At 42.5% G+C, this 17,293-nt stretch overlaps 1 protein-coding gene across 2 annotated transcripts in view; it reads right to left on the reverse strand.

The window, feature by feature from the left end:
• Positions 1 to 17,293, reverse strand: part of osbpl6 (oxysterol binding protein like 6) — a 110,291-nt gene that overhangs the window by 58,543 nt on the left and 34,455 nt on the right. For both annotated transcript variants that reach the window (XM_033023861.1, XM_033023862.1), the window contains exons 2-3: positions 10,849 to 11,094; positions 3,515 to 3,637 (exon numbers count right to left, since the gene is read on the reverse strand). In XM_033023861.1, coding sequence (XP_032879752.1) covers positions 3,515 to 3,637; positions 10,849 to 10,950 — 225 coding nt within the window. In that variant the 5' untranslated portion in view covers positions 10,951 to 11,094. The remainder of the gene's footprint in view (positions 1 to 3,514; positions 3,638 to 10,848; positions 11,095 to 17,293) is intronic.

Raw genomic sequence — 17,293 nt, forward strand, 5'->3', positions numbered from 1 at the left:
ATTTCATCAAAAAAAAATGTCATGTTAGTACAACATTAACAAAGTGCCTTGGATATCCAGATTTAAGGACAGCTTCTTCCCAGCTGTTATCAGGGGCGGCACAGTGATAGAGTTGCTGCCTCACAGCGCCGGAGACCCAGGTTCAATCCCGACTACGGGTGCTGTCTGTACGGAATTTGTACGTTCTCCTCGTGAGTTTTCTCCGGGATCTTCGGTTACCTCCCACACTCCAAAGACATACAGGTATGTAGGTTAATTGGCTCGGTGTATGTGTAAATTGTCCCTAGTGTGTGCAGGATAGCGTTAATGTGCGGGGATTGCTGGTCGGCCCGGACTCGACAGGCGAAGGGCCTGTTTCTGCGCTGTATCTCTAAACTAAACTAAATCAGGCAACTGAACCATCCTATCAACAACTAGAGACTAGTCCCGAGCTATTAACTACCCTCAGACTATCTTTAATCGGACTTTACCTTGCACTAAATGTAGTTCCCTTTATCATGTATCTGTACAGTGTGGATGACTTGATACTAAGCAGGCTTTGTCTTTCCTGATTAGCACGCAACAAAAAAGTATTCACTGTACCTCGGTACACGTCAATAAACTAAACTGGCCTTTGAGCAACAAAAAATATGCTTTTGAAGTTAATATATCCAAACTATAATTGCAATGCCTGCAAACCAGTTCTAAATAAATATCTTGGGTTAAAATTTGATGGTGACAGTTTTGAAAATGCAATTTCCCAAGTTACGCTCAGCTATTTATGATCTATGTTGACTATCATCTGTGATTGTTCGATTCAGTGTGGAGCCCTGAACTTCCAGCCCCATCACCATAATCCTTCAGTCCTTTCCCCATATGATTTGTCTGTGTGCTCCGACACTCTCCCAACAAAACCCAACGTGATCCCGATGAACAGCAACTCATCTTCCAAGTACAGTACAGTCCTCAGGACTCGGCAAAGCATTAAAAAAAATTGCATAACTAATCTTTCCCGTTTATATCAGAACTGGGATATATCAAAATAAACTTTTAGTTCAGAAGAAAGGGCATCAAGATGCAACTTTAACTTTTTAATTTTTCTCTGCAGAAGTTGCCTAAACCTCTGAGTATTTCCAAGATTCGCTGTTTCTGTTTAATGTTTGCAGCATCTACTATCCCACTGCAGCATTTTTATTTTATCTCTTTGTTGTCATATATCCACTATTTACATTTCTTGCAGACAGACTTTCTGTGGCTTAACACCCTAGATCACCCTCTTTCAGCTGGCACCAAGACTATATGCTTCATTCATGCTCACTTTGCTTTGATTCTACGTTCTTTAGACTTTAGAGATACAGCACGGAAACAGGCCCTTTGGCCCACAGAGTCCGCTCTGACCAGCGATCCCCACACACTCTAGCATTATCCTACACGCTAGGGACAATTTACATCTTTGGAGTGTGGGAGGAAACAGGAGCACCCAGAGAAAACCCACGTGGTCACAGGCAGAACATACAAACTCCATACAGACAGCACCCATAGTCAGGATAAAACCTGGGTCTCTTGCATTGTACGTTCATAAGTCCATAAGTCTTGGTGCAGAAGCAGGCCATTCGGCCCTTCGAGTTTACCCCGCCATTCAAGCATGGCTGATCTACCTTTCCCTCTCAACTACATTCTCCTGCCTTCTTCCTCATAAACCTTGATAACCTTACTACTTACCTCCACTGCCGTCTGTGGCAAAGAATGCCACAAATTCATCACCCTTTGACTAAATAAATTCCTCATCTCCTATCTAACGGGACATCCTTTTATTCTGAGATAATGCCCTCTGGTTCTAGACTCTCTCACTAGTGGAAACAACCTCTGCACATCCACTCTATCCAGGCCTTTCACTAGTCAGTAAGTTTCTGAGATCCCCCACCCCCCCCCCCTTTATCCTTCTAAACTCCAGAGAGTGCAAGCCCTGAGCCATCAAACGCTCATTATACATTAACCCAATCATCCCAGGGATCATTCTCACAAACCTCCTCTGGAATCTCTCCAACACAGCACATTCTTCCTCAGATATGGGACAAAAAACTGCTCACAATACTCCAAATTCAATAAGTGACATAAAGTGACTTATAAAGCCTCAGCATTACATCCCTTTTTAAAATATTCTTGCATCCTTGCTACCAATTCAATGCATCCTTGCTACCAATTCAACATGCAAATTAAACCTGTTAGAATTCTGCGCCAGCACTCCCAAATCCCTTTGCACCTCCAACAACTGTAAAGGCCTTGTCCCATTTACGTGTCCCTTGACACGCAAATTACGCGACCTCGTCGTGGCGTTGAGGCGCACGGGCATCGTGTGGCCGCGCAGGGTCGGTCCCACTGAGAAGCGCGGAGGGGTATGGAGTTGTGCGCGGTATCGCGTGGCGCTCCGGGATTTTGTACCGAACTAAATATTCGCGCGCCACCAGCCTGTCGCGTAACTGACGGCCAAAGTGGGACAGGCCCAAGACCCAGGCACAATGCAATGTCTCACCTCCAACAGCAGCAGAAGCAGGCAAACGATCGCCGAGCTCGGCCTGGGGTTCACAGCCGTTGCAGATCCGGATCCGCCCCCACTTCTACTCCCAGAGCGGGGCCAAGAAAATTGAAGATAGACACAAAATGCAGGAGTAACTCAGCGGGACCGGCAGCATCACTGGAGAGAAGGAATGGATGACGTTTCAGGTCAAGACCCTTCTTTCAAACTGAAGAAGAGTCTCGACCCTGAAACATCATCCATTCCTTCTCTCCAGAGATGCTGCCAGTCCCGCTGAGTTAATCCTGCATTTTGTGTCCATCTTCAAATGACGTCACGCGCTCCAGATGGCTGTGCGGGCGCATAATGACGCGCGCAACTCTTGCGGGACCGTCACGCCTCAACGCGACGACACGGTCGTGTAATTAGCGTGCCAAGGACACGTAAGTGGGACAGGGCCTTACGGCAGCAACTTTACAGCTGCACCACTCTTTGATCTCCCTTTTCTGCAACCTAAAACCTGGTTTATTTCTAACTTATTTCTGAAGAAAAGTCATCAATCTTAAATATTGACTTTCACTCACACCAGATACTGCCTGATCTGCTCACGCACATTTAGAAAGAAATGAGGAATTTCTTTAGTCAGAGGGTGGTGAATCTGCCGAATTCATTGCCACAGATGGCTGTGGAGGCCAAGTCAATGGATATTTTTAAGACAGAGATTGATCGATTCTTGACTAGTAAGGGTGTCAAGGGTTACAGGAAAATGGCAGGAGAATGTGGTTAAGGGGGAAAGATTGATCAGTCATGATTGAATGGCGGAGTAGACTTGATGGGCCGAATCACCCAATACTGCTGCTATAATTTACGAACTGATTAAGTATTTCCTAGCTTTCTTTTGGAATTAGGGTTGTTAATCACAATGCAAGAATATGTTTAAACTTTAGAGTATTTTGAATCCTCAGGCAGCAATAACTAATAAATTGAGCTTGCTTGAGAATGCCTTTCGCTCAAACTTACCTTATGCCATCCTTTTAAGGGCCATTTTCTTCTTTTCAACATGAACCCCTCGTGTTTGTCTGGTTTCTGGACATTCGTCTGTCCAATTTTTAATCCTTCAATGATTTCCCAATTGTCACCATCCTGCAAGTTATCACAAAAACAATTACTCTGCAATAAAGCAATTGAGATGAGTTGGTACCTGACATTGCATCTATGGTTTACAAATAACACTGTCAATTGTTATTACTGGCTTTGTAAATGACAGCAAAATAAAAAGCAAAAATCACTGAAGGATGTCGAATACGAAGCACAATGACGGTTTCAACTCTAATATTTGTAGCCGCTATAGAATACGTACAAACTTAGTTAAAAAAATTATAATAATTTCAGAAGTTTAGGGGCAACATTATGGGGAACTTCTTTACTCAGAGAGTGGTAGCTGTGTGGAATGAGCTTCCAGTGGTGGAGGCAGGTTCGATTTTATCATTTAAAAATAAATTGGATAGGTATATGGACGGGAAAGGAATGGAGGGTTATGGTCTGAGTGCAGGTAAATGGGACTAGGGGGAAAAAAAAAAGTGTTCGGCACGGACTTGAAGGGCCGAGATGGCCTGTTTCCGTGCTGTAATTGTTATATGGTTATATGATTATCATCACCATAACCTCACCATAACCACCAACCACCAGCCAGCCACCCACCCCTCCCTCCCCCCCACCAATATTAATGGGTTGATTTAATATACTATAACATCAAAAACCTATGATTAAAATGTTTAAGTATGAGACTTTGCTCCTGGCAGCACATGGGCCTAGGCAGGTGCAAGACAGGTGGTGGGGGGTTGGGAGAGCTATCAGTTTGGTTCAGGGTCATGGTGAAGAGAGACATTGTACCTCGGAGATGGGAGGAAAGGTGTACAAATTTCATGAGTAATCATAAATGTAAAATTTTCAATGAGCCAATGCAATTGGACAACAACATAACGTATAATATTACTGGCGGCACAGTGCGTAACTGGTAGATCCACTGCATCACAGCACCAGATACCCGGGTTCAATCCTGACTTCAGTTGCCATCTGTGTGGAGTTTGCACGTTCTCCCTTTGACCTTGGGGGTTTCCTCCCGCTGCTCACGTTTCCTCACACATCTCAGAGACATGCAGGTTTATGGTTAATTGGTCTTTGTAAATCAACCCTAGTGTATAAGGATTAGATGCAAAAATGGGATAACCCAGAAGCTGTGTGAATGGGTTATCCATGGCCGGCATGGACGTGGTGGTCTGAAGGGCCTGGTTCCATGTTGGCTAACTCAACTCAAATCAACTGGCCATCAAATAGCCCCCAGACAGTTGAAAGCAGGATGCTTGATCACTGGTCAAGGCTGTTGAGAGCTGCACAGCCACAGAAACGGTATGTGTAGCCACAAGAATAGCACAAGGAAGTCTATTCAAGGTGTGGGCTGGGTCAAGATTGGTTCAGCTTATTGAATTCCATCATGTAATATAGGTTGCAATACTTGGACCAGCACAGGCATGGAAAGGAAGCAACATCTATCAAACTTAAGATTTTAACAAGTTACAGATACAGCTTGGAAAATAATTGCAATCACTGATAGAAACTCAGCAACTACATCAATAGCTATTTTCATATTAAAACATAAATGTTATTTAGAGTAGAGGTTCCTGAAGCAGGCTTTGGATACAGAGATAAGATTACCTACAAGTAGCTGACTGCTTGGATAACAGTCATAATGCATTTCACCAATCTCAGTGTGCAATATGCTTACAAATTGTGAATGTTATTAACAAAGAATAACATAAAGTAAATACAGTAAATGGCAGGATCCTTTGGAGCATTGATGTAGAGAGGGATCTTGGGGTGCATGTCCATAGCTCCCTGATAGTGGCACACAAGTCGAGAGGGTGGTAAATGCAGTGCGTGGCTACTTGCCTTTTTAGTTTGGGCATCGAGTATAAAACACAGCAAGTTATGTTACAGCTGTTTCAAATACTGGTTAAAGTATTGTGTGCAGTTCTGGTCGCCACATTACAGGCATGATGTGGAGGCATTTGAGAGTCGAAGACTTAACAACACTGAAATAGGCTCTTTGGCCGATCTTGTCCATGTCAACCAAGGTGGTGGAATGAACTAGTCCCATTTGCCTGTGTTTGGCCCATCACCCTCTAAATCATTCCTATCCATATATCTGTCCATATGTCTTTTAAATATCATAATTATATCCACTTCTATACCTTCCTCTGATAATTCATTCCAGATATGGACTACCCTTTCCAACTTGATGGCATCCTTCCTATTACTGATTGACCAGAACTGAACATGGTACTCCAAGTGTGGTCACACCAACAGCTTGTTCAGCTGCACCATGATTCCAATTTTTCTACTTCATACCCTTCCCAATGAAGGCAAACGTGCCAAATGCTTTCTTCACCACCCTGTCCACCCAACTTACCACTTTCGGAGATCCATGCACCTGTACTTCCAGATCTCTCTGCTCCACAACACTTTCCACAACTCTACCATTTACTGTGTAAATCCAGCCCTGGTTTGACAAACCAAAGTGCAATACCTCACACATGTCGCAGTTAATTCCATTTGCCATCCCCTTGGCCTACCTTTGCAACTAATCTAGAACAGGGTGGGGGATGGAGGGAAACAGGTTATGTGCAAGCGGGTAGGATTACTGAAAACTGGCAGCAAGGTCAGCACAGACATTATGGGCCAAAGAGCCTGTACTGTACTGTTCCATGTTCTATGTACTCCTGCGTGGAGATAGTTGGAAATATTTAGGTGTTAAAAGATGAATGACTATTAAAATGCTTCCTCTAGAGAAGAGGAATATTTTCCATAAAACATAATTAGCAACTAAAAGACCAAAAAAGCGAAGCAAATTTGTTCAGTCGTCAACTAAAACCAGGATAAATAGAGGCACCTATCCAAACTTATGGGAATTTGTCAATGATAATTCTAACCCCAAATTATTTCCCAATATGTTTCCTCATCTATATTCATCATTGCTTGACAGTGTTCCATGACAACTCATGTGCTGTTATCAAAGTGTTTTGCCTAAAAAAATAACTTATTCTGGCTGGAAAGGAAAATTATTTTCCAAGAACAAAAGGTTCACATCAGTTTATCTACTGCAGAATATGTTAAGATGATGAATCTGTGGAATTCATTGCCACAGACGGCTGTGGAGGCCAAGCCAATGGATATTTTTAATGAGGAGATTGATAGATTCTTGATTAGTACAGGTGTCAGGGGTTATGAGGAGAATGGGGTTTAGAGGGGAAGATAGACCAGCCATGATTGAACGGCAGAGAGGTCTTGATGTGCCGAATGGCCTAATTTTGCTCCTATAACTTATGAAGTCTTCAATTTAATTGACATGTCATTACTAAACTTAAAAATTCAAAATCGGTCAGTTTCTACAGAATTGAGTGCTAAATTGGATGGCTTCTATAGAAAGGATGTGGAGATCATAGTGCACAACCACACCACACTCATTAATGCAAACAGCATGCCTATTTCCTGTCGCCTACACTATGTAATAGGCACAGTATGCAGCCGGCTCTAATCACCTCTTTCAATGGCTGCATTGGCATCAAGGAACCCACTATCTTTAGCAGGGCCGGCATGATTTGTGCAGCGAGAGAGAGAGAAACATTACAGGTTGATGAGCTTACATCGAAAAAGCCCATTCTGACACACACTGGGAAGGCTGATTATCTGAGAATGCTGAAATCATCATTGAGTTCTTTGAAAAACTGCAAGTCGTTTTCTTACTAACATTGTAACTGTAACCAAACTTGGGAAACTGCTCAAATTTGTGGTCAGCTGTTGGATTTGATGAGCATAGACAAAATGCGGTTCAGAGGGTAACTCAGCGGGTCAGGCAGCATCTCTGGAGAGAAGGAATGGGTGACGCTTCAGGACGAGACCCTTCCTCTGACTGATGTCAGGGGAGGGGGCAGGACAAGGACAGAATGTAGTCGGATACAATAAGACTAGTGGGAGAGAGAAAGCAAGGGCTATCTGAAGTTAGAGAAGTCAATGTTCATACCGCTGGGATGTAAAATACCCAAGCGAAATATGAGGTGCTGTTCCTCCAATTTGCGCTGGGCCTCACGCTGACAATGGAGGAGGCCCAGGACAGAAAGTTCAGATTTGGAATGGGAGGGGGAGTTGAAGTGCTGAGCCACTGGGAGATCAGGTAGGTTAAGACGGGGTGAGCGAAGGTGTTCAGCGAAATGATCGGCGAGCCTGCGCTTGGTCTCGCCGATGTAGAGAAGTTGACACCTGGAACAGCGGATACAGTAGATGAGGTTGGAGGAGGTGCGTGAACCTCTGCCTCACCTGGAAAGACTGTTTGGGTCCTTGGACGGATTCGAGGGGGGAGGTAAAGGGACAGGAGTTGCATCTACTGCGGCTGCTGGGGAAAGTACCTGGGGAGGTGGTGGGAAGGGTGGGAAGGGACGAGTTAACCGGGTCATTTCGGAGGGAACGGTCTCTGCGGAAATTAAAAGGGGTGAAGATGGGAAGATGTGACCAGTCGTGGGATCCCGTTGGAGGTGGCAAAAATGTTGGAGGATTATATGCTGTATGCGTCGGCTGATGGGGTGGAAGGCGAGGACAAGGGGGACTCTGTCCTTGTTACTAATGGGGGGAGGGGGAACAAGAGCAGAGAGCAGAGTTCTCCTCTTCCATTATAGATGAGGCTCTCACTAGGTAGCAAGAGCGGACCCTAGTGAAAGCCTCATCTATAATGGAAGAGGGGAACCCCAGTTTCCTAAAGAATGAGGACATCTCCGATGCCCTGGTATGGAACACCTCATCGTGGGCAAACCATTCTGGCCACACACTCATCTCCCTGCTACCTTCAGGTAGAAGGTACAGGAGCCTGAAGACTGCAACAACCAGGTTCAGGAATAGCTACTTCCCCACAGCCATCAGGCTATTAAACCTGGCTCGGACAAAACTCTGATTATTAATAACCATTTTCTGCTATTTGCACTTTATCAGTTTATTTATTCATGTGTGTATATATTTATATCATGGTATATGGACACACTTATCTGTTTTGTAGTAAATGCCTACTATGTTCTGTGTGCTGAAGCAAAGCAAGAATTTCATTGTCCTATACAGGGACACATGACAATAAACTCACTTGAACTTGAACTTGATGCGGCGTAGACGGAGGAATTGGGAGTAGGGGATAGAGTCTATACAGGAATCAGGGTGGGAAGGAATGTAGTCAGGATAGTCATGGGAGTCAGTGGGTTTGTAGTAGATGTCAGTCAATAGTTTGTTTCCTGTGATGGAGATGGTGAGATCTAGAAATGGTAGGGAAATGTCGGAAATGGTCCAAGTGAATTTGAGTGCAGGATGGAAATTAGTGGTGAAGTTGATGAAGTCAGTGAGTTCCGCATGGGTGCAGGAGGTAGCACCAATGCAGTCATCAATGTAGCGGAGGTAGAGTTCTGGGATAGGGACAGTGTACGCCTGGAACAGTGATTGTTCGACGTACCCATCAAAGAGGCAGGCACAGCTGGGGCCCATGCGAGTGCCCATAGCTACGCCTTGGATTTGGAGGAAGTGGGAGCAGTCGAAGGAGAAGTTGTTGAGGGTAAGGACCAGCTCTGCTAGGCGGAGGAGTGTATTGGTAGACGCAAATTGGCTGGTTCTGCGGTCGAGGAAGAAACAGAGGGCTTTAAGACCCTCCTGGTGGGGGATGGAGTTGCAGAGTGACTCAACATCCATAGTAAAGATGAGGGAATGGTGGCCTGGAAAACGGAAGTCATGGAGGAGACGAAGAGCGTTTCAGGTGTCTTGGACATAGGTAGGGAGGGATTGGTAGATAGGATGGAAATTAATTTGGTGGGACACGAACAAGCAGAAACAATGGGTCTGCCAGGACAGTTCTGTTTGTGGATTTTGGGGAGAAGATGAAATCGGGCCGTGCGGGGCTGTGGAACAATAAGGTTAGAGGCTTTAGAGTGCAGAGAGCCGGAAGTGATGAAATCAGTAATGGTGGTTGAGACTAAGGCCTGGTGCTCGTCTAACTTCTCTAACTTCAGAGAGCCCTTGCTTTCTCCCTCCATCCCCTCCTTCTTCCCAGTTCTCCCACTAGTCATTACTGTCTACATTCTATCTTTGTCCTGCCCCCTCCCTTGATATCAGTCTGAGGAAGGGTCTCGACCCGAAGTGTCACCCATTCCTTCTCTCCAGAAATGTTGTCGACCTGCTGAGTTACTCCCGCATTTTGTGTCTACCTTTGATTTAAACCAGCATCTGCAGTTCTTTCCTACGGATTTGATGAGGAGTCCAGTATCAGAGCTCAGGCAACCTGTAGCTGCCGATCGGTGTGGAGTTTGGGTCGTGCATATTCACACGCACTTAGGCAGGAGTCTCAAACCCCCTCGTGGTTGCAAAGGAAAGTGCAGACATTTCCACACAGAACCATCTGTTTTCAAGCAGACGACTTGGTCCAAAAGGACACAAAGTGCTGGAAGAACTCAATGGGTCAGGCGGCATGTCTAGTTAACATGATTAGGTGATGTTTCCGATCAGCACCAAAATGCACAATTTCTCCTTTGTATGATCACTTAAGTCGAATATAAACATCACAGTTAAACAAATCACCGTTCATACCTCCCACCTAAAAAAGACTAAACCAGCAATGGAGTAGATCCCTCTCCTATTTTTGCTATTAACGTGTACACGTCCACACTTATTGTTGCCACAGAAAATTTATACTTCAAAAGCCATCAAAGCCAAGCGACAGAGCCATCTACGGGACCACAAGAACCATAAAATTTCACCTCAATATTTTTAAACTGTTAATAGAATGGTTGCAGAGGGAGAAGCAAAGGTCAATCAGAGGTAGTGTCAAGCAGCATACATTGTTCTGGAGAGTGAACAAAGTCATTGAATTCATCAAGGTGAGGGGGGGGAAAGATTTAATAGGAACCTGGGGGGAAACTTTTTTTTATACGAAGGGTGGTAGGTATGAGCTGCCAAAGGAGGTAGTTGAGGCAGGTACCGTCACAACGTTTAAACAAAACTTTTGGACAGGTACATGGATAGGTTTAGAGGGATATGGGCCAAATGCAGCCAGGTGTGACTGGATTAGATGGGACATGATGGTCAGCATGGGCAAGTTGGGCCGAATGGCATGTTTCCACACTGTATGACTCTTGCACTATATTTCAGACAGGCTGCTTAAATCAGGAGTCAGTTTCGTGAATTCTTAAACATTCAAACAGATTCAGATTTGTTCAAAACTTGCATGTCCAGCAGGAGTGCATGTACAGAAGAGGGACTTTACGTTTCCTTACCGGTCTGCTCTCTCGTTGAGAGGAAGATGACGACGAGGCACTCCTGTGAGTGGGAGTTGATACCTTGTGAGCCGGTGACATGTTTTTCTCCTCCGAGCTCATGGCTACTGTTGGTGGTGTGTTGTACACGGCTGTAGTTGCACAATGGCCTTCGGTTAAACGGGGAAATTATCTCATTATTCCCATCAGCACACCAGCAAAGAAAAAATACAGAATGTGCTTGTCTCCTTGTTTACCAGTTCAAACCTGAGAAGAGGACAAAAAAAATGATGGATCAACTTTTGCAGACATTTACAGAATCAAAGCAATTTTACTGAACCATAAAATAAATGAAAGGTTGATTTCAACAGACGAATCATGTAAATAGATCATTTTAATTTATCTAAATAGATAGATAATTTGTTTATAGGGACAGTGCATATTAATGAACATTTGCATGTAAATATGCGAGATTGTAGCCAATCAGTAGCTAATTTCCGTCTCTCAGTATGTATTGCACTATTAAAAACTAGGCATGGTCTACTTGCAAAATTTATTTCATTCATCACCATAACATGGATTATAATGCATCTAAATCATTTTTCCTTCTTAAAATGTGGAATTTCTTTAGCCAGAAGGTGGTGTAACTGTGGAATTCATTGCCATAAGCAATGGTGGAGGTCAAGTCATTGGGTATTTTTAAAACAGTGATTGACAGGTTCTTGATTAATAAAGGTGTCAAAGGTTATGGGGCGAAGGCAGGAGAATGTGCTTGAGAGGGAAAGATAGATCAGCCATGATTAAATGGCAGAGTAGACTTGATGGGCTGAAAGGCCTAATTCTGTTCCAATGTCTTATGAATTTAACAAATAGGATTTTGCATTACAGCCTAAAGCTTATTCCTAAATACAGAAATGTATTCTAAATTTATATAGTTATAAAGTGATTTGTTCAATATTTTCAAATGACGTTTACTGCCTCCCCATTGCTGCATTCTCTAAAAGTTATTTTCGGTTCACTATTTTTTCACGTATATAATTTTTCATGTTACCATATTAAAAGCTAACTGGACATGGATGTTTTTGTTATTAATTTGCATAGATAATATACCCGATTTGAGCAATAACTAATTTTCATGTGAACACCCAGCTATTAACAAAAGTAAAAATAAAAGTACATGTGTACTGGAACCAAATTGCAGTGCTCAGTTATTGAACATGCAGCGCGCATGAGTGAAGTTGCAGTTTTACCCCATTAACTGTTGACCACCTTCATGCTTTCTTCTGCTGTTCCATAGTTTGATACCAGGTCAACCTGGCCCAAGACTTACTCTAGCCCTGTATGGCTTCAAGAATACACTGAAGGAGCAGCATTCACATGTTGTCTATAAAACCTAACGGCCCATGCTAAGTGGAAACAATGAAGAAGAAACCATTGATATTTATTGTGTTGTGACTGCTCCATGTTACAGGTAGAAACATAGGGATTTTTGCATCAATCTCGATTAACAATGATATCTGTAGTGGCCATTTGGCTTAATTTAGTATGTTATAAATGATGGCATTTGCCTTTAAATTTTATCTGCCTGTAATTATGTGGGTGGGATTTACGTAGTCAGAGGCGTGTATGCTGCTGGGATTCTTGCGCAGAAGCTTGTAGTTTTTTAGTTTAGTTTGGAAGAAGCATGGAGCGATGACATAGCTTTCAACCATGTCAGGGCGTTCTACCATTTCAGAGCCACATGCCGGAGTTTGACCGAGTAAGATTAAAATGTACTAAAAGAAGAAGTTTGGATGAATATTTCACTGTTTTACTTCGACAATGAAGAAACTATTAATCAAGAGACTGCGTTTTGAAGATTTATCTTTGGATGGCTTTGAATGTCTCGTGGAGAGTTCCCATGCGTAACGGCACTATCTCCTTACCCCCCTTGTCTTCAACATAGTGGCTAGAGGGAAGAATTCATTGCACGATATAATAATCTGCCACTATAATATCCTATTAACTCCTGCCTTTGATACATAGTCTTCACAGACTGCACAGTTGTAGTCCTCTCCAACAGATTCAAAGGGATTTCAGATACGAACAAGATAATCCCACTTAAACTAAATTGATTATTTTTATTATAAGGAATTTGTTTCAGTGGGATATTGTGCCTCAATTACCACTTGGCAAAACTATCTGAGCAAAAAAATGTGAAAAACAGAAGGGATTTTGAAATAATGTATTTTCAGCTGCTACTTTTATTTTATGCACATTTCCACCATTATTTAGCACTGTGTTACATTTTAGAAAAAAATCCTCCTGGATTTCTGACTGTGACAGATCTATAATGTAATTGGCAGCTTAGCCAGCTCAATGAGATCACAACTGCTGGGTGTTGGGTTGGCGCCAGCTTGAAGCAAAATTTAAAGTAGCAACTATTGGAAAAGAGAAGGATCGTGGCCATAGTAGAAGCTAGATCTTTAGAACATAGAACAGTACAGTACAGAAACAGGCCTTCAGCTCGCACGATCTGGGCTGAACATGATGCCAAGGTTAATTATTCTCAGAAGTCTGAAGAAGGGTTTCGGCCCGAAACATTGCCTATTTCCTTCGCTCCATAGATGCTGCTGCACCCGCTGAGTTTCTCCAGCATTTTTGTGTACCTTCGATTTTCCAGCATCTGCAGTTCCTTCTTAAACAATTAATTATTCTCATCTGCCTGCACATGATTTATATCCCTCCATTCACTGCAGACGCATGTGCCTATCTAAAGGGCGCTTAAGAGTCGTAGAGACATGCAGCATGGATACAGCCCATCGTCCCAACTTATCCATGCCGACCAAGATACCCCATCTAAGCTAGTCCCATTTGCCTGCATTTGGTCCATATCCCTATAAACCTTTCCTATTTATGTACCTATCCAAATGTCTTTCAAATGTTGTTATTTCACCTACCTCAATTATCTCCTCTGGCAGCTCTTTCCACATACCCATCAACCTCATAGTGAAAAAGTTGCCTCTTAGGTTTGTATTAAATCTTTCCCCTCTCACCTTAAACCCATGTCCTCTGGTCCTTGATTTTCCTACTCTGGGTAAAATACTCTGTGCATTCACCTTATCAATTCCCCTCATGATTTTATACACCTCCATCAGATCACCTCTCAGCCTCCTGTACTCTAAGGACAACGGGCACGATTATACCTGCCTTTGTGGGAATCTCCTCCACCCACCCAATATGTTGAGGAAGCACCACTGCTGTTCACTTCTTCCAGGGCAACAATCTCACTATTTCTTTGGCTGAGTGCCTTTGATAACTATTGTGTGTAAATTATGAAGTAATTCATGTCAGAGAGATATGAACCAGAGTGAAGTACAGTCTACATGCCCATGCCCACCATCAAGTATCCATCTGCACTAAACCCATTTACTAGCTCCTGGTCCATCGACTGCAATGCATTGGCCGTTCAAATCCTTCTTAAATGTTGTGTGTCTCTGCCTTCACCACCTCCTCAGGCAGTCTTTCAGATTCTAACCACCTGAAAAAAAAAACCTCTGTTCCATTCGAAACATCTTATCCCTATCTTGAAACTATGACCTCAAGATGTTTCTGCTATGGAGAGATGTTTCTTTCTATCTATGTCCCTCATTAGTTTGTACTCTTCCATTAGGTTCCCCTTCGGCCTCCTCCACTTCGGGGAAATCAAACCCTGCCTATCCAGTCTCTCCTCATAATTTAAATGCCCCATCCTGGTGAACCTCGTTTGCATCCTCTGTAGTAAAATCACTGTCTTCCTATACGGTTATGGCCAGATCTATGCACATTACTCCTGTAAATGCCTTCTTCATCAACTTGAAGAAACTTGTTTCTGATCAAGGAATTACATTGCACGTTGGTGTATATGTCAATAAATCAGAAATAGAAGCCGACCAATTGGAACATTGCATCCAACTTGAAGGATCATTGGATTTGCACACCAAGGTCTCTCCATTCCTCATTCCAGATCCTCCCCAAGTTACTAACAGCTGACTTATGTACAGCCCACATCTGCACACAAGCATTTGGGAGACTGATGGGATGACCTTGCAGACCTCTGCCATGTGGGAATTTGGTTTGTAGCCCCAATTCCAACTTGTAAACTGTCCGGGTTACAAGCGGTTCTCAGGAAGGAGAGCCCGAGGGTAGTACATAGACAATGAATGGTAGTACGGGAGGACCTGTACTCCCATTCATTGTGCATGTTCTACCCTCAAAGAACATCACCTCACGGGATTAAATCCCTCTGCCATTGTTCTACCATCTCACCAGCAGATCAATGTAAATCTGCAGCACACGACTATCCTCCTCAGTATAAACAGCACCACCAATGTTCATGACATTTGTATATTCTATATTCAGAGAAAGTAGGTGCGATCTTGCTATCCAGCTCTCAAGCTGAAGTTGCAGGACATCAATCCTCTTTTAACTGTGTGGTTAGTATGAAAGTGAACAATGTGCTCTGACTATGTACCATCCACTGCCCACCAAGCCCCTCTGTAAAACATACCATCCTAGACTGACAAGTGCAATGGGACCTTTTCAATGGTTATTACAGGTCAAGGTCTGATCCTGAAACTACTCAAGGTACCTGGCTTACTTTCTCAGCTGAAACTGCAAGCTTCAGCTAAAGCCCAGTCGACAATAATTTAACTGCACAGGTTACTAGTTTTGAACCTTAACTTTGGATAAACATAATGAAATAATATACCTCACTCACTCACGCATGCCCACAAGATCTTCAGGAAAACCAGCCTGTAGTCTCTCTGCCCCTCTTGCACACACTCAAACAGCTCTAATCCTGCCAATTGAAATTAATTGAACTTTATTTACCAGAATGTCACATGTTTTTTTGTGGGGAATTGGTACCCCTCTCAGGGTATCTCATTTACCACCTCATTTAATATTAAAAGCTACAGCTAAAAACTATCCTACAAGGACTTAACTGTAAAAGTTAGTAGCTTTGATTTAGGATAAATTTAATGAAATAATACACTTCCCCGTCACTCTTTACTGATATTAGGTTGCAAAACAGTCGGAAAATGATTTTAGAAAATAGCTGTTTTCTTCCATTTAAATTGCCCATAGTTTAAACCAAAACTATTGTTGAAACTTTTATCCCCATTGAAGCAAATAAGCAATGTCATGTTTATGATGCAATGCTCCAATTGTTCAGCTTCAATTTCTGATTTATTGACATATACACCAAGGTACAATCAGACGAAGTTCACAGCAAAACAGTACACACACAGTAATGATGAATTCAATCATGAATACCAGTGAAAAACAATATAATGTTGTAAGATTGTAGTGCTATGTGAAAGTAGTGCTAATAAACTTAAAAGTATAATAATGGAATAACAAAATGTTATGCTATCCAAACATTTAGAGAGTAAATGTTCAATTTCTCAGCTGCTATACAGCCATATTTCAATGAAACTCATTGACAACAGGGTTGTGGCAAATCAGAAATGAGCAGTGCCTGAATCATCAGAAGTAGATGACATGAGGCAAAGTCAGCACTAATTCAAATCAATTCTATAATGCAGTCGCAAATTCTCTACAATCCTGTATACCCAGCTCAGAAATTGTTACAAATATTACTTTGTCGCAACAATTCAATTACTTTGCCTGATGTTTTGTTCAAAAGGGATGAATAGATAAACCGGCCCAAAACAAAATAGCAACTTTAATCAAATGTTGTGGTAGTTTTATAAAAAATTAACAATAATTTATATGAGCAGGGATTCATAAAAAGCGAATTTTACTTGATCACTTGATTTGAGTTTTGTTTTTAGTTAATTGAGATGTGTAGAACACAATCGATGTGACGTATATGAACATATACATGGCATTTGATTATGTGCCACATAACCAGATTGTCAGCAAAGTTGCAATGCATGGAATTAAAGGGATAGTGGCAGTAAAACAAAGAAATTGACCATGTCACGATAAACAAGTCTCAACGATTGGTTGTTTTTCAAACTAAATGAATGCAGAGAACAGAAGATTGCATCAAGCAAACTGTGCAAAAAGAATATTACTCTGCAGGGCATACGTGACAATAAAAAACCATTGAAATGTTAGGGAGAGCGTTCTGTTTATTCCTTAAGTCACGTTAAGTCTACGCTCTCTGTTTTTTGACCCATCCAACAACAGGAAGGGCATCTCCCCAGCTTCCCTTGGGTCTACCCATCAGATTCCACTATGGCCCATCATGTTCCCATTGTCTGAGCGCCTCCATCACATCTTCCCTGGCCCTTCGCTGTTTCCAGGAAAATAATCCCAGTTCCTTCAGCTTTCCCTTCCAATACAATTTTCAAAAATCCACACTTGGATTGGAAATATCAACTCAGCAGCACATAAAATCATTTGCTAATGAGTTTATGCAACTATTTCCTGACCCGAGAAAGAAGTAAAAACTCTTTGGTGTAGACACATGACAAAA

Source organism: Amblyraja radiata, chromosome 7 (assembly GCF_010909765.2).
Source record: "Amblyraja radiata isolate CabotCenter1 chromosome 7, sAmbRad1.1.pri, whole genome shotgun sequence".
NCBI lineage: Eukaryota > Metazoa > Chordata > Chondrichthyes > Rajiformes > Rajidae > Amblyraja > Amblyraja radiata.